The sequence below is a fragment of the Prionailurus viverrinus genome, chromosome A2, assembly GCF_022837055.1.
Source record: "Prionailurus viverrinus isolate Anna chromosome A2, UM_Priviv_1.0, whole genome shotgun sequence".
Classification (NCBI taxonomy): domain Eukaryota; kingdom Metazoa; phylum Chordata; class Mammalia; order Carnivora; family Felidae; genus Prionailurus; species Prionailurus viverrinus.
The window spans coordinates 96,173,606-96,197,657 of record NC_062562.1 but is presented as its reverse complement, the minus strand read 5'-3'; the positions used below and the strand labels follow the sequence as shown (position 1 = coordinate 96,197,657).

Below are 24,052 nucleotides of genomic sequence, written 5' to 3'. Positions count from 1 at the left end.
TACCCATCACCCACCCTCCCCTCCCTCCCACCCCCACCAACCCTCAGTTTGTTCTCAGTTTTTAAGAGTCTCTTATGCTTTGGCTCTCTCCCACTCTAACCTCTTTTTTTTTTTTCCTTCCCCTCCCCCATGGGTTTCTGTTAAGTTTCGCAGGATCCACATAAGAGTGAAAACATATGGTATCTGTCTTTCTCTGTATGGCTTATTTCACTTAGCATCACACTCTCCAGTTCCATCCACATTGCTACAAAAGTCCATATTTCATTCTTTCTCATTGCCACGTACTACTCCATTGTGTATATAAACCACAATTTCTTTATCCATTCATCAGTTGATGGACATTTAGGCTCTTTCCATAATTTGGCTATTGTTGAGAGTGCTGCCATAAACATTGGGGTACAAGTGCCCCTTTGCATCAGTACTTCTGTATCCTTTGGGTAAATTCCTAGCAGTGCTATTGCTGGGTCATAGGGTAGGTCTATTTTTAATTTTCTGAGGAACCTCCACACTGTTTTCCAGAGTGGCTGAACCAATTTGCATTCCCACCAACAGTGCAAGAGGGTTCCCGTTTCTCCACATCCTCTCCAGCATCTATAGTCTCCTGATTTGTTCATTTTGGCCACTCTGACTGGCGTGAGGTGATATCTGAGTGTGGTTTTGATTTGTATTTCCCTGATAAGGAGCGACATTGAGGATCTTTTCATGTACCTGTTGGCCATCCGGATGTCTTCTTTAGAGAAGTGTCTATTCATGTTTTCTGCCCATTTCTTCACTGGGTTATTTGTTTTTCGGGTGTGGAGTTTGGTGAGCTCTTTATAGATTTTGGATACTAGCCCTTGGTCCGATATGTCATTTGCAAATATCTTTTCCCATTCCGTTGGTTGCCTTTTCGTTTTGTTGGTTGTTTCCTTTGCTGTGCAGAAGCTTTTTATCTTCATAAGGTCCCAGTAGTTCATTTTTGCTTTTAATTCCCTTGCCTTTGGGGATGTGTCGAGTAAGAGATTGCTACGGCTGAGGTCAGAGAGGTCTTTTCCTGCTTTCTCCGCTAGGGTTTTGATGGTTTCCTGTCTCACATTCAGGTCCTTTATCCATTTTGAGTTTATTTTTGTGAATGGTGTGAGAAAGTGGTCTAGTTTCAACCTTCTGCATGTTGCTGTCCAGTTCTCCCAGCACCATTTGTTAAAGAGACTGTCTTTTTTCCATTAGATGTTCTTTCCTGCTTTGTCAAAGATTAGTGCGCCATACGTTTGTGGGTCTAGTTCTGGGGTTTCTATTCTATTCCATTGGTCTACATGTGTGTTTTTGTGCCAATACCATGCTGTCTTGATGATGACAGCTTTGTAGTAGGGGCTAAAGTCTGGGATCGCGATGCCTCCTGCTTTGGTCTTCTTCAAAATTCCTTTGGCTATTCGGGGCCTTTTGTGGTTCCATATGAATTTTAGGATTGCTTGTTCTAGTTTCGAGAAGAATGCTGGTGCAATTTTGATTGGGATTGCATTGAATGTGTAGATAGCTTTGGGTAGTATTGACATTTTGACAATATTGATTCTTCCAATCTATGAGCATGGAATGTTTTTCCAGTTCTTTATATCTTCTTCAATCACCTTCATAAGCTTTCTATAGTTTTCAGCACACAGATCTATTACATCTTTGGTTAGATTTATTCCTAGGTATTTTATGCTTCTTGGTGCAATTGTGAATGGGATCAGTTTCTTTGTCTTTCTGTTGCTTCATTGTTAGTGTATAATAATGCAACTGACTTCTGTACATTGATTTTGTATCCTGCAACTTTGCTGAATTCATGTATCAGTTCTAGCACTTTTGGTGGAGTCTATCGGATTTTCCATGTATAGTATGTCATCTGCAAAAAGTGAAAGCTTGACTTCATCTTTGCCCATTTTGATGCCTTTGATTTCCTTTTGTTGTCTGATTGCTGATGCTAGATCTTCCAACACTATGTTAAACAACAGCGGTGAGAGTGGGCATCCCTGTCGTGTTCCTGATCTCAGGAAAAAAGCTCTCAGTTTTTCCCCATTGAGGATGATGTTAGCTGTGGGCTTTTCATAAATGGCTTTTTTGATGTTTAAGTATGTTCCTTCTATCGCGACTTTCTCAAGGGTTTTTATTAAGAAAGTGTGCTGAATTTTGTCAAAGGCCTTTTCTGCATCGATTGACAGGATCATATGGTTCTTATCTTTTCTTTTATTAATGTGATGTATCACGTTGATTGATTTGCGAATGTTGAACCAGCCCTGCATCCCAAGAATGAATCCCACTTGATCATGGTGAATAATTCTTTTTATATGCTGTTGAATTCGATTTGCTACTATCTTATTGAGAATTTTTGCATCCATATTCATCAGGGATATTGGCCTGTAGTTCTCTTTTTTTACTGGGTCTCTGTCTGCTTTAGGAATCAAAGTAATACTGGCCTCATAGAACGAGTCTGGAAGTTTTTCTTCCTTTTCTATTTTTTGGAATAGCTTGAGAAGGATAGGTATTATCTCTGCTTTAAACGTCTGGTAGAACTCCCCTGGGAAGCCATCTGGTCCTGGACTCTTATTTGTTGGGAGATTTTTGATAACCGATTCAATTTCTTCACTGGTAATGGGTCTGTTCAAGCTTTCTATTTCCTCCTGATTGAGTTTTGGAAGAGTGTGGGTGTTTAGGAATTTGTCCATTTCTTCCAGGTTGTCCAATTTGTTGGCATATAATTTTCATAGTATTCCCTGATAATTGTTTGTATCTCTGAGGGATTGGTTGTAATAATTCCATTTTCATTCATGATTTTATCTATTTGGGTCATCTCCCTTTTCTTTTTGAGAAGCCTGGCTAGAGGTTTGTCAATTTTGTTTATTTTTTCAGAAAACCAACTCTTGGTTTCGTTGATCTGCTCTACAGTTTTGTTAGATTCTATATTGTTTACCTCTGCTCTGATCTTTATTATTTCTCTTCTTCTGCTGGATTTAGGCTGTCTTTGCTGTTCTGCTTCTATTTCCTTTAGGTGTGCTGTTAGATTTTGTATTTGGGATTTTTCTCGTTTCTTGAGATAGGCCTGGATTGCAATGTATTTTCCTCTCAGGACTGCCTTCGCTGCATCCCAAAGCGTTTGGATTGTTGTATTTTCATTTTCGTTTGTTTCCATATATTTTTTAATTTCTTCTCTAATTGCCTGGTTGACCCATTCATTCTTTAGTAGGGTGTTCTTTAACCTCCATGCTTTTGGAGGTTTTCCAGACTTCTTCCTGTGGTTGATTTCAAGCTTCATAGCATTGTGGTCTGAAAGTATGCATGGTATAATTTCAATTCTTGTATACTTATGAAGGGCTGTTTTGTGACCCAGTATATGATCTATCTTGGAGAATGTTCCATGTGCACTCGAGAAGAAAGTATATTCTGTTGCTTTGGGATGCAGAGTTCTAAATATATGTGTCAAGTCCATCTGATCCAATGTATCATTCAGGGCCCTTGTTTCTTTTTTGACTGTGTGTCTAGATGATCTATTCATTTCTGTAAGTGGAGTGTTAAAGTCCCCTGCAAGTACCACATCCTTATCAATAAGGTTGCTTATGTTTATGAGTAATTGTTTTATAGATTTGGGGGCTCCCGTATTCGGCGCATAGATGTTTATAATTGTTAGCTCTTCCTGATGGATAGACCCTGTGATTATTATATAATGCCCTTCTTCATGTCTTGCTACAGCCTTTAATTTAAAGTCTAGTTTGTCTGATATAAGTATGGCTACTCCAGCTTTCTTTTGGCTTCCAGTAGCATGATAAATAGTTCTCCATCCCCTCACAATCTAAAGGTGTCCTCAGGTCTAAAATGAGTCTCTTGTAGACAGCAAATAGATGGTCTTGTTTTTTTATCCATTCTGATACCCTATGTCTTTTGGTTGGCGCATTTAATCCATTTACATTCAGTGTTATTATAGAAAGATATGGGTTTAGAGTCATTGTGATGTCTGTATGTTTTATGCTTGTAGCGATGTCTCTGGTACTTTGTCTCACAGGATCCCCCTTAGGATCTCTTGTAGGGCTGGTTTAGTGATGACAAATTCCTTCAGTTTTTGTTTGTTTGGGAAGACCTTTATCTCTCCTTCTAATCTAAATGACAGACTTGCTGGATAAAGGATTCTCGACCGCATATTTTCTGTTCAACACATTGAAGATCTCCTGCCAATCCTTTCTGGCCTGCCAAGTTTCAAAAGAGAGATCAGTCACCAGTCTTATAGGTCTCCCTTTGTATGTTAGGGCATGTTTATCCCTTGCTGCTTTCAGAATTTTCTCTTTATCCTTGTATTTTGCCAGTTTCACTATGATATGTCGTGCAGAAGATCGATTCAAGTTATGTCTGAAGGGAGTTCTCTGTGCCTCTTGGATTTCAGTGCCTTTTTCCTTCCCCAGTTCAGGGAAGTTCTCAGCTATTATTTCTTCAAGTACGCCTTCAGCACCTTTCCCTCTCTCTTCCTTCTCTGGGATACCAATTATGCGTATATTATTTCTTTTTAGTGTATCACTTAGTTCTCTAATTTTCCCCTCATACTCCTGGATTGTTTTATCTCTCTTTTTCTCAGCTTCCTCTTTTTCCATAATTTTATTCTAGTTCACCTATTCTCTCCTCTGCCTCTTCAATCCAAGCCGTGGTCGTTTCCATTTTATTTTGCATCTCGTTTAAAGCGTTTTTCAGCTCCTCCTGACTGTTCCTTATTCCCTTGATCTCTGTAGCAAGAGATTCTCTGCTGTCCTGTATACTGTTTTCAAGCCCAGCGATTAATTTTATGACTATTATTCTAAATTCACTTTCTGTTTTATTATTTAAATCCTTTTTGATCAGTTCGTTAGCTGTTGTTATTTCCTGGAGATTCTTCTGAGGGCAATTCTTCCGCTTGGTCATTTTGGATAGTGCCTGGTGTGGTGAGGACCTGCAGGGCACTTCCCCTGTGCTATGGTGTATAACTGGAGTTGGTGGGCGGGGCCGCAGTCAGACCTGATGTCTGCCCCCAGCCCACCGCTGGGGCCACAGTCAGACTGGTGTGTGCCTTCTCTTCCCCTCTCCTAGGGGCGGGATTCACTGTGGGGTGGCGTGGCCCGTCTGGGCTACTTGCACACTGCCAGGCTTGTGATGCTGGGGATCTGGCGTATTAGCTGGGGTGGGTAGGCAAGGTGCACGGGGGCAGGAGGGGCAGGCTTAGCTCGCTTCTCCTTAGGTGATCCACTTCAGGAGGGGCCCAGTGGCAGCAGGAGGGAGTCAGAACCGCTGCCGGAGGTTTGGCTCCGCAGAAGCGCAGAGTTGGGTGTTTGCGCGGAGCAAGCAAGTTCCCTGGCAGGAACTGGTTCCCTTTGGGATTTTGGTTGGGGGATGGGCGAGCGCCTTTGTTCCCCACCAAACTGAGCTCTGTCGTCCCGGGGCTCAGCAACTCTCCCTCCGTTTGTCCTCCAGCCTTCCCGCTTTCCGAGCAGAGCTGTTAACTTATGACCTCCCAGATGCTAAGTCCCACTTGCTGTCGGAACACACTCCGTCTGGCCCCTCCGCTTTTGCCAGCCAGACTCGGGGGCTCTGCTTGGCCGAGAGGCTGCCCCTCCGCCCCGGCTCCCTCCCACCAGTCCGTGCAGCGCGCACCGCCTCTCCGCCCTTCCTACCCTCTTCCGTGGGCCTCTCGTCTGTGCTTGGCTCCGGAGACTCCGTTCTGCTAGTCTTCTGGCGGTTTTCTGGGTTATTTAGGCAGGTGTAGGTAGAATCTAAGTGATCAGCAGGATGCGCGGTGAGCCCAGCATCCTCCTACGCCGCCATCTTCTCCACCCACATTTTCTGAAATACATTTTAAAGCCTACAATGTCAAGCATGTGTTCATTAGCCGTTGGGTGTTGATGTCGTCACATGCCCTGTAGCCTCTGATCTTGAGCACTCCACTGAAAGCATGAGAGTGGAAAGGCAAATAACTGGCTTGGCTTTGTTGGAAACACTTTTGACCAGGAGGACCTTCAGAAAGGGTCTTGGGGCCTCCCTGGGCCACACTGGCAAACAGCTGACCTAGTATGAGGGCATTATGACAAGCCAGCCCCCTTCTTAATAATATTGCTAGTCAAACAGGCTTCACCAGGTAAAGGGGTCTCTGCTTTTCAGCCTCACTTCATAGTGTAGTGGTTGCATACCTGTCTTCAAGATCCTGGGTTTTCTAGGCTTGATATACTTGGAGAGATCTCAATGAGTATGTTGGTGGCATCTCCCAAGGAGAAAAAGAAGAAAACTATACTGAAAGGCTATGATAATACAAAATCTCATTTAGTGCTTATGACAACCCTGAAAGGAGTTATTATCCCTATTTTATTGTTAACTGATGATTAATGGAGGACCATGATTTGGACCCGCTGCAGGCACATAGCCTCTGCTCTGGCACCACATCTGGAAAGACCTTCAAAGCAGGCTGTGGCTCAGGCATTCTTGCTCTGAGTCTAGGTTTCCCAATAGTAGAACAAACTATTAACTACTTTCCAGGACCGTTCTGGGGATTAAGACCAAGTGTAAAAATGGTTGAGAAAAATAGGTAAGGACTAATGTCTCCTCATTTTAGAATAGTGCATTCTGTGAAGGGCACCTAGGTGGTAAATTTCATGCCCCCTAATGCATCTCTCCGTCTCCTGATGTACTTCTCTTTGCAGTTCATCTGCAGATTACTCCCTCTCTTTCACTGAGAACCTTGACCCCTGGATCACCAGCTTCCTCTCCACCATAGGACACCATCCTGGGTTGGGTCAACATCCACATGTGTGAAAACACCCAACACTGTTTCCACCATTCCTCCTCAGCCCATATCTCCATCTCCTGTTTTTGTCAGCTCCTACAGCTCCTGGTCATCTCTTTCTGAGATCATCAGGAAGAACTACATTTCCCTCCCTTTTATCACAAAGTAACTCTGGCCACCAAATCAAGAAATAGAACATTACCACCATGAAAGCCCCTACTTGCCCCTTATCCAGAAATAACCAGGGTATTGGCCTCAGACACCATAGATTTTGTAGATTCCTCTTGTTGGGTTAAGAAAGTTGCCTTCTGGTTCTACTTTCATCAGAAATGTATACAGTTTTATCAAATAGTTTTCTCTATGAGATGATCACAATGTTTTTTCTTCTTTATCAATGTGTGGATAACACGGGTAGATTTCTGAATGTTAAACTAACATTACAACTCCTGGAATGAATCCAACTTGGTTGTGATACACCATCCTTTTCACATATTGCTGGATTTGGTTCAGTAATATTTTTCAAATTTTGTGTGTATGTTCATGAGATGGGCTTATAATTTCCTTTCTTGTAATATCTTTGTCAAATTTTTGCATCAAGATTATGTTGGCCAAAGTAAGGACTTAGGATTTCATTCTGAGTGACACATGACTATTTGAGGCTCTTCTATGTGCTTATATGAAGATAAAGGAAAGAAAGCAATTTATAAAACAGTGTATAAAATATGATAATTTTGCATACATTTGAAAGCTATATGTGTGTGATGAGTATTTGTGTTAGTCATTTAGAAAGAAAACTTGTCAGTTGATGGTAACAGAATTAGTGAGGGAGACTTTCACGTTTCATTTTGCATTGTTTGAATTCTTTTCACCACATCGTGTGTTCCTTTTATTTTATTTTTTTATTAAAAACCTTTTTTAATGTTTATTTTTCAGAGAGCGAGACAGAGCATGAGCAGGGAGGGTAGAGAGAAAGGGAGACACAGAATTCGAAGCAGACTCCAGACTCTGAGCTGTCAGCACAGAGCCCAATGTGGGGCTCAAACCCACAAACTCAGATCATGATCTGAGCCAAAGTCGGACGCTTAACCTACTGAGCCACCCAGGCACCCATGTTCCTTTTCTTTTAAAAACAGAGAGGGGCGCCTGGGTGGCGCAGTCGGTTAAGCGTCCGACTTCAGCCAGGTCACGATCTCGCGGTCCGTGAGTTCGAGCCCCGCGTCAGGCTCTGGGCTGATGGCTCAGAGCCTGGAGCCTGTTTCCGATTCTGTGTCTCCCTCTCTCTCTGCCCCTCCCCCGTTCATGCTCTGTCTCTCTCTGTCCCAAAAATAAATAAATGTTGAAAAAAAAAAAACTGTTGAAGAAAAACAGAGAAAGTATCAAATGGGAAAAAAGGAAACACAGGCAGTTTTTCAGTCCTTAAAATCCTCTCCCAGCTGGAGATAGTGTGCAGTGGATTGGGTCTAGTTCAAGGACTGGCAGCCGGATCTCCTCCTGTGGCTCAGGTCATTGTCTGTAAAGCAAGGATGGTATTACTCACCTTAGGGCTGTGTGAAGATTTGATCAGTTCTTGTACTTGGTTCGTAGTTCTAAGTCAATAAGTGGGGCTTCTCCCCCAAGCAGCAAAGCTGTCAGTCCTGTGCAGATGTACTAAAGTGTAACAGAGTGGTGTGCTGTGAGGACAAACTGGGCTGCTAGGCAGAGAAGGTGATGCGGTCAGGGGTGGAGAGACAAGTCAGGAGGTGAGGGAAATGGGTGGGAGAAAATAACTCAGGAAGGCAACTCGATGTAGGCTGTGACCCAATCCCCTGCTTCCTCACGGGTGCCTCAGTAAGAGCAAGAGCCACAATTGGCCAGGCTTGGCTCCCTGAGCTGCTAGAGGAGAGGTCTGAGACTGAAACAAAGACAGAGAGAGACACCCAGCCTGAACCCAAGCGAAGGGTTCAGTTGTTGCCCACAGAGACAAGTTGTACCTACGGGGATGCTTGAGAAAATTCTGTTCATGGTGTGTGTGTGTGTGTGTGTGTGTGTGTGTGTGTGTGTGTGTGTGTGTGTGTGACAGAGAGAGAGAGAGAGAGAGAGAGAGAGAAAGAGAGAGCTTTGAAGAGAGAAATAAATACTTCCTAAGGTCTTAAAGTTAACACTAAGGGAAAGGAATAAAGCTTAATTCCCCAGGGAATTATCAGTGTTGACAGTCTAATTTGCATGGTTCATTAATTTAAAGTCTTAAAATTAAAAAAAAAGAGAGAGAAGATGCATAAAATATATCACAGGTTGGTTTCAAAGAGAATGCTATTCATCCCAGTGAATACGGGCAGCGTGGAACTCCTTGACCACTCATACCTTTGTCCTTTACATCTCAGATGCAGAGCACCTGAGTCCCCACTTACTTACCTGTCAAAGGAGGATAATAAGAGCATATACTTCACAGGGTCAATGTGAGCATTCAGTGAGTGAGTACATGTGAGACTGTAAACAACTTCTGCATCTGATAAGTGCCCAATTTATTAATGTTGATTCTGAGGCCAATAAGAAAGGAGGAGGAGGAGGAGGAGGAGGAGGAGGAGGAGGAGGAGAAAGAGGAAGAGGAGGAGGAGGGGGAAGCATTTCTTTTGACCAGGTTGGTCAAGGCATTAGTTCTACTCCCCCCTGACATGTAACCTTGGGAAAACATAGTTAACTCAAGTTGTCAACTCACGACAAACTAGGGAGAGAGATTGTGGACGAGACAGAGATGGTGCAGGAGAGGAGAGCCTAGGCAGATACTCTTGCTGACCTTTCCCTTTGTCATCCTCAGGAGAGGCATCCTGATGTCCACATTCCCCCACAGACACACCTTCCGTGTCATAACCTAATACAGTTGTACGTGTGTCCCATGGCTCCCACCCCCGCGCCTGGAAGCCTTGGACCAAGGTTTTAGGACTCTCCTTCACCTGTAGTTAGTTTTGGAGGTTCAGGGGTAGGGCCTCATTGAGACTCAGGACACAGCACATCAGCCATGACCCTTTAACCACTGTGAGTCTAAGCACAGACTTGACTCAGAGCCCCTCTCCTAGGCAGCAGGGACTCTGTCCCACCCCAGGCTCCAACTGCCACTCCCCTAACTGTCACTCAGAACTTCCCTTCTCAGCCTCAGGGTCTGCCTATCCTTTGGATGACCTCTGGTTTAGGAGACAAGAAAGCTTTCTGAGGACCAGGTGAATGCCTTGTTCTAAGATTAAGGCACGGCTGACTGTAGTTTCAGGAGAAGAGCTCAGCTGCCTTTGATCTTTGTTAGTTTGTTTTTGTTTTCAAGTGCTTTGAAACTCTTGCTACCTCCCCAGCTTTTTATTTGCAGGACTGCCTGGGAGGAAACCAGCTCGGGTATTGAAGCAGCTTTCAGGGCTTGTGGGAGGACCGTTTTTCTCAGAGGAGCTCCAGACTTTATCAACACAGAGAAGTCTTTCTTTTTCTCTTAAAAAGGTAAATATCTTTTTTTATATAAATAATAAATGCTCATTATAAAAATTCATACAACTCAGAGTGTATTCCCCAACTCTGCTCTGTTAGAGATAAACATACTAACAGTTTGTAGTATATGTTTTCAGTCTCTGGAAATTGTGCGTGTGGTGTATATAATTCAAAAGTGTATCGTAGTGAACTTATGGCATGAATCCATATATATCTACCTTTTCTTTGCCAAAATCAATCTAACCATTTCCTTAATGGCTGATATTTAGTCTGTTTTAAAATTTGGGGCAATAACAGTGAATAAGGTAATGAGCTCCCTTATACCTGTATCATTGCCTGTTCAGATATTTTTATGGGATAACCTCCTGAAAATGTAATTGTTGGGCATTTTGAATCTGATGCTGCCAAATTACTACAAGAAAAAGCTTTACATAGCTGCCAACTCCCTGAGGTTATCTCAGGGCTGACTTCACCACTGGGCACAATAGGCATGTTGCCTAGGGCCCACTGTCCTTTTAGGGGTCATGAAAAAATTTTAATTTCTTTTAAAATCAGAAAAAAAAATGAATAAATAGTATACAATTAATCCATCCTGGATTGTACTTTTTTTACACTAGTGCAGTCATAAAATGTATATTTTAATATTTTTTGTGTGGAGGGGGATCCCCAAAAGCAAATGCACGTAGGACCCCCACAAGTCGTAATGTGGCCCTAGGTTATCCATTTTTTCTATACCCTCGTGACTCTGCGATTTATCTTTTTAGTTTTCACCGGTCTTTTATACAAAAAACAAAAACCACAATTGTTTTTACTTGAAGACTGTTCACAGTTGTTTTTACTTGCACTTCTTTGGATATTTGTGAGGGATTATCTCCTAAGTTCACTGACCATGTAACTTTCCTTTATGAATTTCCTATTTATATTCTTTTCTCATCTTTCTGTTGAATTGCTCATCTTTTTCTTGTTAGAAACTTTTCACAGTAAACATTGCAAACTTTATTTTCACAATTTTGCATTTCAGACTTATTGGTATCTTTTTATAATGATATTTTAAGTGTTTTTGTACCCCAGATTTAGCAAGCCTTTCTTTTATGGTATCATTCTTCCAAAGGCCTACGAAGATTTTTTTTGATATTTTCTTATAGAATATCTATGGCTATTAGATATTCTATATTTTATGAGAGATTATAATATCTTTAATTCATCTGGAATACATTTTTGTAAAAGATGTGAAATGGTTCTTAACTTTGTTTTCCATGCATAGCTAATTGTTCCAACACCATGGGACAATAATTTCAAACTCCACCTTCATCAGATTTTAAATTCTCATATATACATGGGTCTATTTCTTACATGTCTTCCATTCCATCAGTGCATTTATCTATTGACGTGCTAGCACCACACTTTTAATTCTATAGCTTCATGATATTTTGGTGTTTGATAAGGTAAATCGCTACTCCCCACCTCCCCATAATCCTTCTCTTTCAATTTTTTTGATTATTCTCATATATTTACTCTTTCTGATGAATTCTAGAGTTAACGTTTTCAAGTACTAAAAAAAAAATCCCAATGAATTTTGTAAAATTTAGAGATTAATTTGAAGAGAAGGACATCTTTACAAAACAGAATCTGTCTGTCCAAGAGTGTGGTGTTCTGTTCAGACCTTCTGTTTATGCCATTCCCAGTTGGTCTATGGTTTGCCCAATCCCTGGCCCTCTCAACAATCTCCTCAGACTTTGTGGGGCAGAAGGCCAGCAGCAGGGGCTTGTCTGAGTCTTCATGTCCTCCTGAAGTTAATGGTGGGGGGCCTTTATTTGCCACTTTTGGTTCATTTAGTACTGGTTTTCTAAGAACTGTGTTCTGCTCTAAAGCACTGTGGCAGAGCCACCGTAATCTCTTACCTGGATTTCTGGTCTCATTGCTTCTGTTTTTGCTTATTCTGGCTCTTTCTCCACACTGTGCCTAGTGCAACCTTTCTAGTCAGATCCCCATGGTGCCCTGCTAGAGAAGCTTCAGTAATTCCTCATTGTATTAGTTATCTATGGCTGCTGTAACAAATTACTATAAACATGATGCCTTAAAACAATACATATTTTCATCTTACAGTCCTGCAAATCAGAAGTCCAAAATCAGTCTCATTGGGCTAAAACCAAAGTGTCAGCATTCCTTTCTGGAGATGCTAGGGGAGAATAAATGTATTCCTTGTCTTCTCCAACTTCCAGAGACCTCCTGCATTCCTTGGCTCTTGGCCCCTCCCTCCATCTTCCAAGACAGCAACTCTATTACTCTGACCTCTGCTCCTGTGGTCACATCTCCTGTGACTCTGATCCTCCAGCCTCCCTCTTATAGGTATAATCCTAAGGATGCTTGTGATTCAGCTGGATCCTCCAGATAACCCTGGATCACATCCCTACATCAGAATCCTTAACTTACATCTGCAATGTTCTCTTTGCTATGGGAGGTAGCATTTGCCAGTTCCAGAGATTAGGATGTGCACCTCTTTGGGGGTGGGGGCATTTATTCTGCCTACCACAGTCATTACCTTCAGGATGAATTTGGCTTGCCAGCCCCTCACTGACCTGCCCTAACTAGTCCTCTGTCTAACCTCATTCTGCTTTGGAACCTGACCTCTCTGCTGCTTCCAGTTCTGGTCCAGGCTGATTCCCCTGCCTTTCCCCACCTCTTACTCCTACTCATCTTCCAACTTTGGCTTAAACTTCACTTTCTCTGGAAGCTTTTGACAACCTCTTCTACTTCCTGCATATTCCTCCAGATTTCATTGGGGGTTCTCATAGCATCCATTGTTCCTGACCCTGCTTATTTTTCCTTTTATATATGTGTTTTTTAATATGAAGTTTATTGTCAAATTTTGCCTTTTATATTGTTTGGTTATCTTCTCTTCCAAAATATAAGCACTTTGAGGGCAGAGGTGATGAGGACAGCTGCACACTTGGCACATAAGAGGGAGATTATTAAGTCTTTGCTGAATGAATTTATAAACATTAATTTTATAATAGAATGCAAGTTATTTTACTCTATAGACCTCATCTTAAAAGTATTCATCATTCATCCAATAAATATTTGTTAAGTACTGACTTGGTAAGTACTGAGCTAAGGCAGTTAAAATTAAGAAAAAAAATTCCTTGAATGGTATGAGGATGCTAAGGTTGTAGTGGGTTCATGAGCACAAGGACTTAAATAATGATTTTCGTCCTTCAGGAAAATGGACTTGGAGGTCAGTGAACCAATAGACTTTAGTTCTGGAGATCATCAGCGTCTGGTTCGGAAAGCAGTAGATAGTAACGTCCAGACCAAGTCTAGTGCCTCCACAAGTTCACCTTCATCTGAGCCACAAAGAAATCATGGAGAACCACATGCAAAGACTAGAGAGCCCATGGATAGCTATGTGGTACAGATTTCAGAGGATACCACCCCAGAGTTCAGCAATACTTTAAGCCATCCGTTCTCAGATTCATCAATCCGCAGAGGTAAGAATAAAGAAATTAACTTTTTGGAACAGAACAGCAAGTGTTCTCTTAAAATGTTTCCAGAGTGGACTGTTAGAAGACTTAACTTTGCCTTTACTGTTTCCAAGTCATACTTTACCATGAAGCATGATGTAGGGCCATGATGTAGATGGCCCCAGAGTGGTCCAAGGCATTCAGAAGTTCATCACAAACATATTATGGGGAATAACTTGTGGTTCCCTTAGGATATATGAATTACTCATTGATTGTGGAATGTTGTTACCTACATACAACGTGATGCCATGATCTTGTCTTAAGTTTTAAAGCATACTAATTCAGTGCCCTAGACATTAATTTTGTATAGGAAGTATATTCAGCTGTGAGCAACAGGAACCTAAAACACTATGGCTTAAATAAATATTTCTTTTCTCTTTCATGAAATGGGAAATTTGAAGGTAGGCAGTTCAAGGCAAATGCTGCAGGTCCCCAATGATCACTTTGTCACACTTAGACCTTCTTAGGGCCTAGACAACTTAAAGGTGGGCTGTGAACTTTGAATCCCATTGCCGACTCCCTGTGGCCCTCACCCCCCATCTTGTGGCTGGAAAGATGCCTTTTGGAGCTCTGGCCTTCCAGATAGGGAAAGGCAAGGGCAAAGAAAGGCCATGGCTGGTCTGCTGCCTTGACAACCGCAAGAGGTGCCATTCATGGGTCTCAGATGTCCTGAGAGTCAGCCAAATCTGACCTCTATTGAGAGGCTTTCCCAGAAACCACACCCACGAATTTCCAATCTCCTGTCATTGACCCTACCAGGATCATGTGGCCACCTCCACGTGTAGGTCTTCAGTTGGGCCCATTGCCATCTTTAACAAGATTTGGGGTGGATAGTGATGGAGCCAGGGAGAATGGATGTCACTAAGCAACTAGTCACCTCTGCCACGGGTACCAATCTTTCATCACCAGGTGTTGTGCAAGAGGAATATTTTTGCATTGGGTCCTTACAACAACCCTGTGAATGAAGTCACTGTAGTGTTATTTAACAGATGAGGGAATCAGGTTTAAGGGGTTGTATTGAAAACATATGTAAAGCCTCCTCACCACTGTTAGAGTTAATCATTTGCCTCTCCTGGAGGGCAGAGGCTGGGGCCTTTCCCACTTAAAAAAAAAAAATTATATGGTATATTGACAGCACTATGGAAACAAAGGAAAAATATAGCAGGGTAATGGATTAAAAGTTATGGTAGGGGTGCCTGGGAGGTTCAGTAGGTTGAGCATCTGATTTTGGTTCAGGCCATTATCTCATGGTTCGTGGGTCAAGCCCCACTTAGGGCTCTGTGCTGACAGCTCAGAGTCTGAAGCCTCCTTCAGATTCTGTGTCTCACTCTCTGTCTGCCCCTTCCCTGCTCATGCTCTGTGTCTCTCACTCTCAAAAATAAATAAACATTAAAAAAAAGTTATGGGGCTGGGGGGCTATAATTTTTTAAAGCAGCTTTATACAATTTCTATATCATAAATTCACTCCTTTTAAATGTACAATTCAATGATTTTTAGCATATTTACAGTTGTGCAACCACAAAAAGAAACCGATATCCATTAGCAGTCAGTCACCCCTCATCCCATCCTCCCCCTGGCCTCTGACAAACCACTAACCTACTTTCTGTCTCTATGAATTTTTGTATTCTGGATATTTCATATAAATGGGATCCTACAGTATGTGATCTTCTGTGATTGCCTTGTGCTTAGCATAATGTGTTCAGGGTTCACCCATGTTGTAGTACATGTCACTACTTCCTTCTCTATGATCATATAGTAGTCTATGGCTTGGATAGAACACATTGTGGTTATTTTGTAGCAGGATTCTCACACAGAGAGTCCTGACCCTGAGGCTTTTCTTTCTAGGAAGCAACTTTATTCCTGCCAGCACCACTCAGTTGTGTTCTAACCCGAAGAAATGAGCCCTGAACGCCACGTGGAGTAGTTTTTTTCTATGTATTTTTTACTTCTTTGTCTCCCATATATGGTAAAACACAAACATGCAGTCTGATTAAGTGGTCTCACGTTACAAGGTCCTGAGGGATGTTGTCAGGTAAGCGAAGAGCAGGGTTGCCTTGAGGTTTTTATTTTTTTCTTTCCTTAGGGAGGGGACCCTACCACATTCCCCCCTTTGATGCTCAGACTCCTCTATTTAGGGTCAAAGAGCATCATCTTGGTTTAGAGGTTTATATAGGCTGTCCTTCCACATATCTAGTATATAGTCCACCTGGGGCCCGCCATTTGATAGCTGCGTTGATGTTGTCCCAGGCCTCTCAGAGATGAGAGAAGTTAAGACAAGGAGTGGGGATCTGGCTCAAGGTGATCTGGGTCCCCCACCACTGGGTTTTTCAGGCAGTTGAGTTAGAAAATGTTTGGCCTAGGCATGTTAAGTTTTTAACAGAGATGACGATGAGCTTTTTTCACACTAAGCAAGACAGGTTTTTTTCAATAATTGACCTTTTGAGAAGCCAAACCCTGATAGTAGGACTGGGGTATTTTGTTTTACTATAAGTTTGTGGGGATCTAACTTTTTTAGTCTTTTATGGCCTTTGTTTCGCCATGTTGGTACCAACGAAGTATCCTATCCACAAAAGGAAGGTGAGTGTTAACAGAAACACATTTATCACATTTATCACATTACTTATCACATTTTTAGCTGGCCAGAGCGGCCTCAGCCCATCCTATAGCAAAGAGTAGAGCAAGAATCATAATAATAGTGAGAAGCAAGGTGTGACAGTGCATCACAGTAAGGAAACATATAGAAAATAAGGACAGTCTTTTGTTTCACTGGACTGTTGATTCCTCAGGCTTTTGCCCTGGGTAGATTAGTCAGCTTCTGGAGTGACTAAAGCGGGGCTGCAGTCTCCTGGAGCCTCTGGAGTTGCAGACCACTTCTTCCATATGGTGAGCTTGCACAGCATTGATAGATCAGGAATGCACTCCCGGTTTCGAGATTCCAGCTTCACTCTGCTGTAGTGAATCCAGGGACCCACTTCAGCGATCTGTACTGCAGTAGGGGTGAACAAAATGACAGTGAATGTGCCCCTCCAGAGGGGTTTTAGGGGCTGGACATTTCATTCCTTTATCCATGTTGCATCTCCTGGTTAAAAGGGGTGAGTGTCTGTGGTCAGATTCACATGTAATCGCTCCCTGACCCAGTGGTCTAAGGTGGTTAAGGTAAACCCAAGGGCCCGCATCTGTTGTCTTAGGGTTATATTGTCTGTCTCATTTAGATCCCCCTGCCTTATGCCCTTGATAATGGGGGGAGGGCACCTATAAAGGATTTTATAAAGGGAGAACCCCATCTGCTTCTTTAGCCTCCCACTGCAGCCGCAGTCTGCCTCCCTGGATGGCCCTTATATTTCCCTCCCTAATGTAACCCTTTCCCTATTTATTTCTCCCCTCGAACAGGGCCTGTAACTGCTGTTAGGGAACAGGGACGATAACTGTTCTGGCTTCTCCAAGCTGGTAAGGGATGGTGTAGGGGTATAGCAGTTAGAGTCTACCCATGGGTCAGTCAAGTGGCCCACAGTGTGGTTTTACAGGAAGGCTGGCAGGCATGAGGTGGCATAAACATTAGCAGACACAAAGAGAAAAACACAAAGTAAAGATTATACTGACCAATAAGATGGCATCTTAATGTCTACAGTTTCCAAATCTGTCAAATAATCTAGGAGAGACCCTGACTTTGTAAACAATATATGTCAGGGAATCTCTCATAACCCAAGTGATGGAGAAGCAGGAGCAGTAAGTAATCAATGGTGGCTCTATTTCGAAGACTTTGGCCCTAACTGAATTAAAAAAAATTTTTTTTTAAGTATCTAATGCTTGTAAGGTGTTACTTAGAGTTTTGCTGAGTATACGCAGTTTGTTTTATTTTGAGTTGTAAAACTTTTTCAAGAGCCAGGAGTTCTAGAGAAAGAGTCAAGGTAGCCATTTACCATTATTAATTTGTAAATTTTCAGTTAAGCCAAACCTGGGTATTATTTTATAAAGCAGAATTTTTATTACTTTTTATCCCTTTCTATCTTGTAGGGGAAAGCCTTTACCCAACTAGTAAAAGTATTAACCCCCACAAACAGATACTGGAATTTTTTTTTTTTTTTTTTTTACTTTGGCATCTGAGTGAGACCTTATTGTTAGTCTTTCCTGGATAGTCTCCAGTTCCTTGATTGTCTGGGAGAGCAAGTTTGTGGTTGAAAGGATTGTTTTTAAGACATACTTTACAGCCTGAAACTACTTGCAGAATTCTCTTTGACAAGTTTTTTCGAGAGACATCCTTTGGGCCATTTGATAAGTTTTGCCCCTCCCTAAATGAAAGGCCTGGTGCTGTATTTTAATAATCTTTTGCTCTGTGAGCATGGTAACAGTAATTGCCCTGCTCTGTTTGTAACCATTCCAAGGACTGGAGACAGTGTCTAGAAGTCAGACCCCAGTTTATTTGGGGGGGGGGTGCAGAGAGTAGGTGGGATTGAGTCTCCTTTAATAATTCATATAGGAGCAAACTATTTTCCTGAATCCTGTTATCTATAGCCTACAATATCCAGTAATTTTCGAAAGCTCACATAATTGTTGATCTGTTTGTAGTTAGTAGCACCCTAGTCTCTAATTTACTTATAATGTCCCTTTCTAGCTATGGAGTAAGGCTCTCTGGCATTATGAGAAAAGAATGAGAAGAAATTAGATTTCCCCATCTACATCCCAGGGGCTGAGAGAAAAATTTAGTTAGAAGTTTTCCAGAGGTCACGTTTGGGTAGTTGGCCTGGAGTGGAAAGGAGGACAGAAAAGGTAGCTCTGGTGTTAAGAAGGAAATCAACCAGTTTTCCTTCTATATTTAGAGTTACCCAAGGCTCTGGGTTTCTGATAGACAGTTGGTTTAGGGGAGCCAATGTGAAGAGCCCCAGGCCCTGGTTACTCCCTTCCAGGGACATTGGTTATCTGAGCCCTCACAGATAGAGGTCCCCGAGGACATTCAGATCTCCAGTGATTGTTTCTATACAAGGGGCATGGCTTATGGGGTTTTCATTTTGGTTGTCCCCTCTGAGGATGTTCTCATTTTAGTGCTCTGAACGGCCATATAAATGGCACTTGGTGCCAGGACCACAGGAAGTCCAGTCTGACATAGTACATAAGGCCACAACTAAGGCCTCAGACTTTTTTTTTTTTTTCCGTCCTCCTTTTCTGTTTTGTTTGTAATATACCCAATTGGCAGCTCATAAGAGCTCCTCCAAGGATCCCTTCAAGGCCAACAGCCAATTTTTGCATTTTCTCTGAATATCTAGGGCTGATTGACAAATTTGTCCTTTAAAATCATCTCAGCCTTAGGAGTGTCAGGGGAGATAGCCATATATTTGATGAGAGCCTCCCTCAACCTCTCCAGGAAGGCCATTGGGCTCCCATTTTGTGTTTGTAAAACAGTGGCTAATTTAGCATAATTTAAAAGCTAGATTTCCTTAAAATTTTTTTTCTCAAAACATCTATCTCATTAAGAGTCTGATTTAACAAAAGCATTGTATCTTTCCAGGTCAACTCAAAAAAATATGTAATATTCTGGAAAGGCTTTATATGCTTATCTGATCAGAAAATTTACCTAGATCTCCTATTATCTGTCTTAAACCTTGTAATGTAAACGTTTTTTCTTCTGGCATTCTAGCTTCCTGTAAGAAAAACATGCCTGTTACATTACAGGGAGGGCCTGGATAAGGTGGGTAGCAGGGAGCAGAATTGTATTTTTTTTTTGATAGATAGATAGATAGATAGATAGATAAAGGACCTGAAGAGGAGGAGGTTGAGGTGGAAGACTTCCCTTCCTCCTTCTCTAGGTCTGTTTTGGGTACAGGTAAGGGGCCCTTAATTGTTTCCCCTCCTGATTGCTGGACTTTAGAAAGGGTTGTCATTAAATTAGGATCCACCTATATATATATATATATAATGTGTGTGCTTATATATATGCTTTTATATATATGCTTATATATATATACATACATAAGATTTTTTCTTAAGGCCCAAAAACAATGAACATAAGGGAATCCTCCCCATTTCCCTTCACATTTGTAAAACATGTCCAATTGTAGGGTTGTATTGTCATTGATATTTTCCTCTGGTGTCCAGGTTCCCTTTTCCAATTTGTATTGCGGCCAAGCCTTGGTGCAAAAGAAAATGAATCATAATGCATTCCAAAGGAGTAATGGCCTTGGTTGGGGAATTACCCATCTATGGGAAAAAGGAAGAAAGTTGTCCCTTATCTCAATTTTCTATAGCTGGCCAGGAGAAACCTCATCTCCCTGGCCTCTTGTTTTGGCTGGCTATGCGACTGGCAGCCAAAAGCCCTGTCAGGCTTGTGAGGTGCTGGGAGTAGTCATTCTTACCCGGGCTTGACCTTACCTCTGAGAGCTGGCCTGGTCTTTCCAGTTTGTTTTGTTTTGTTTTGTCTTGTCTTTTTGTTTGTTTGTTTGTTTTTACCCCTCTGTTTCCCACCTGTAGGACCTTGGGAGTATGGACTGTGACTAAGCAAGACTTTCCTGGTTGCCATAGGATGCACTAATTTTATTTTGGCCCAACAGTAACTTACATATTGATCATTGGCCATTGAGGGAAGGAGTTAAAGAGCCAAAGTCAAGGTCTATTCCCCTGCCTTTTTCAACAACGCCCACATAAATATGTTTCAGTCATGTAGAAATCCATTTTTGGCATACAGTGGGCTACGTTTAGTAAAATGGCTCTCATGTATCTTAGTAAAAGCCCTTTGTATATTATCTATCCCTCATATGGCAGAGGCATCCATTCCTCTGCTAAATAGGAACAACACAAATATGAAGGATTTGGAGGACCGCACTAAGGGTATTGTCATCATTTTCCCAGCCTTTGGATCAAAGGAGGAAGAATTTTAATCTCAACCCTGTGTAGTTTTAAAATCCATTTATTTTAACCTTAGTCCATCCTGACCACACATAAAATTTCTTTTTAAATATTTTCCTTCACGAACATTCTACAATTTTTCCTTGCGTTTAGATTTTGTCCCAAGCCATTTCTCTCCAAATAACCAGTCTCATTTAGGACAAAATTACTTTCTTCTACCTTCAACAAAAATATATTTCCATTTCTTATATCTTTCTTTCATATCTACTACTTTCTACATAGAGAGTTGCTTTTCTTATTTTTATCAGTTTTAACTACATGTAGCAGAATTTTAACTCTTAGAAACCTTAGTCTTCAGTGAAAACTAAGTAGTAACCAATTGTGAACTCTATGTTACATCAGAATTTTTTTAAATGGCAAACTTATGAATCCATTAAGCACAAGGCATGTTTTTCAACAGTTCCAAATATGCTTTGTTTATTTCTGCAACAAGTCAGAAGCACAAACCTACATCTAGTAATTAGTGGTTTAGCCTCTTATCTCATTAGATATCGAATGAATTCAATCTCAATTTAGCATGCATGCAAGCAAAACTTTAACATTTTAGGTTACCAAAGACTTTAAAAGCTATCTTAACAATTACCCATGAAAACTTAAGAAACCAACAAAATTAACTGTCACTTTAAGTCATCCTTTTGTTAACAAATTGGAACAGAGATAACATGAGCTTATTTGACCCTCAGCAAATCAAGGTAGAATAAAAGTTTTTTCAATGTTGATAAACATCATCTATCTTAATATCTGTCTTAACAACAAACTTAAATTAGCTTAAACACTGAATACATTTTACTTGAGTCCATGTAAAACAATTTGTTCCCCTTGGTTAATTTTTACCTGCAATGTTGGTGGGGAAATCTGACATCGGTCATCTTTGTTCCTGGACATCTAGGGTGGGAGGAGGAGCTGATGGTGCCCGAGGCATTGAGGAGCCAGTTGTGCCAGCCGCCCCCCAGGTGGTGCAGAAACAGGATCGGGGAAGGGAAGACAGAAGAGACAGGTGCCAGCGGAAGGCAGAGAAGAGAATTTCCAGTTTTAAATCTTGGCAGCTCAGACAGAGGAGCCGACTCCAGGTTTCTTTTGTTTTGTTTGCCACCAGTGGAATGAGACAGTCCATGTCAGTCCTGAGAAGACAGGGAATTTCCCCGAAACAAAAGGAGTTTTGGCAGCTGCTTGGGAATATTCCCTCAAGTCCCCGTTCTGAGGTAGAATAACCAGAGACAGTTGGCTCGAATTATAGTCGTTGACCAAGGAAATGAAGGAGACACAAGTCCCCATACACAGTCACACGGCGACTCCAACCTGTTGCCCAGCACCAACACCTTAGTGTTGCAGCTTCGTTCCTCATCCCTTGTGGAACTACTAGTGGACCTCTGGGAGGTGATCAGGCTCCCCTTCTGCCTCTTACGGGCAGGTCTGCCAAAACGAACCTGGGTTCTTAGAAGGCTGATGGGGATCCCTGAGCCGGTTCCTGGGCCTCTTGGGTTCCATGAGCACATATGGGGCTTGTTGCCCTGGTGTGCCAGGAGGGCTGGTCTCCTGTGGATCAAGTGGTCTGCTGGCACCAGGTGAGTCTGCCTCTCCCGGCACCCCGAGGTTTGCAGCCCCGGTGGCAAAGGAGGTGGAAATGCACTGTCTGAATCCCAGACGAGCCCCCCAGTAATGTAGCAGGATTCTTGCACAGAGAGTCGTAACACCAAGGCTTTTCTTTCCAGGAAGCAACTTTATTCCTGCTGGCACTGCTCAGTTGGGTTCGTACCCAAAGAACTGAGCCCCGAACGCCACGTGGTGTAGTTTTCTATGTATTTTTTTACTTCGTCTCCCACATATGGTAACACACAAACATGTGGTCTGATGTTAAGTGGTCTCATTTTACAAGGTCTTGAGGGATGTTGTCAAGTAAGCAAATAGCAAGGTTGCCTTGAGGGAGGCAAAGTGACTGCATCATTTACATTCCAACCAGCAATGTATGAGGGTTCCTATTTCTCCCAAGTCCTTGTCAACACTTCTTATTGTCTATCTTTTTTTTAAAAAAAAAATATTTATTTTGAGAGAGAGAGAGAGAGAGAGAGAGAGAGAGAGAGAGAGAGAGAGAAATCACCAATGGGGAGGGGCAAAGAGAGAGAGAATCCCAAGCAGGCTTCGTGCTGATAATGCAGAGCCCAACATGAGACTCGAACTCACAGACTGGACTGTGAGATCATGACCTGAGCCGAAATCAAGAGTTGGACACTCAACCAACTGAGCCACCCAGGCCCCCCTCCATCCATTTTAAACTAATAATTAGTTTTTGTGTATGTATGACCTAAGGAAGGATCCAATTCACCCTTTTGTATGTATTGTTCCCCTCTCTTTGCCCCTCCCTCCCTTCCTCCCCCTCCCCCCCGTCAAAAATAAAATAAACATTAAAAAAAAGCATTCCCTCCCAGTCCCTGAGACATAGTAGAGGTGAAATAAATGTTGATTACATGAATGTTTTAATGTAGGCAGCCCAAAATCGGGCACATACGTTCTGGTATTTTTATTAACATAGCTCAGTCCCATTTCTTTGTTGTCACCCTTCCTGTGCATAGAAACCACATAGCAAAACGGCACAGTTGACAGTCCTTTAAGTCATCTTTAAGCAGCACTCTCTGTTTTTTTTTTCTCCTTTTAAAATTGAGAGAAAGCTACAAAACCGTTCATTGTCATCCCCAGGACCATATTCAGAGCACTCCAGAAAAACCTGTGCAGTAGGAAGTTAGCAAAAGGAGGTGCCGACATGTTCTGTATTGTGCTTGGGAGTGCGGCTGGGAACCCCTTGGTCTTGTAATTCCTTGTTTTACCTGATGTCTGCTCGAGTAGAAGGGAAGGGAGTTGCTGAAGGCAGGAAGGCTGGCAAGAAAAGTTGTGGGAAATCTGCAAACTTCAGGTGAGCCCAAGGCCATCTCCAAGGGCTAACCACCCTTGCTACCCGCAGCTTTGAGGCCTCTCAGTGCTCCATTCTGCATGCATGCGGGAGCTGGATCCCTAGTAATGGCCTGCAATATTCAGAGACTTTCAGGTCACTTGTGGTCCTAAGGAGGACAGGGTGTGAATCATAAGGAATTAAGTTCCTGGGTTTGTCTTTTAGATTTTTGGGACTTCTGTGGATAAATCCTCAGATGGCCAATAAAACACCTCTAACCATCCAAATGGAATATTTCCCACAAGTTCTGTAGAGCTGTATTTTTGTGGTTATTCCATTTGCTGACTCTAAACTACTACTCCTTTTCCTATCCTCAAAAAACAAATCAGAGGAAATATTCTTTTGTTAAGTATCAAAAATAGGTAATTACATTTCTATTAAAATTTTTTTAATGTTTATTTTTGAGAGAGAGAGAGAGAGAGTGAGTGTGTGTGTGTGTGTGTGTGTGTGTGTGTGTGTGTGTGAAAGAGAGAGAGAGAGAGAGAGTGAGTAGGGGAA

The 24,052-nt window shown here is 42.1% G+C and overlaps 1 protein-coding gene across 2 annotated transcripts in view; it reads left to right on the top strand.

The window, feature by feature from the left end:
- Positions 1 to 9,694: 9,694 nt before the first annotated feature.
- The window catches only part of LOC125161168 (protein lifeguard 1-like), a 30,885-nt gene continuing 16,527 nt past the window's right edge, over positions 9,695 to 24,052 (top strand). Inside the window, exons 1-3 of one of the 2 annotated variants that reach the window (XM_047850820.1) lie at positions 9,695 to 9,939; positions 10,080 to 10,204; positions 13,412 to 13,680. In XM_047850820.1, the coding sequence (XP_047706776.1) occupies positions 13,416 to 13,680 (265 nt within the window). In that variant the 5' untranslated portion in view covers positions 9,695 to 9,939; positions 10,080 to 10,204; positions 13,412 to 13,415. Of the gene's footprint in view, positions 9,940 to 10,065; positions 10,205 to 13,411; positions 13,681 to 24,052 lie in introns of both variants that reach the window. The other variant, XM_047850819.1, reaches the window with a different exon arrangement.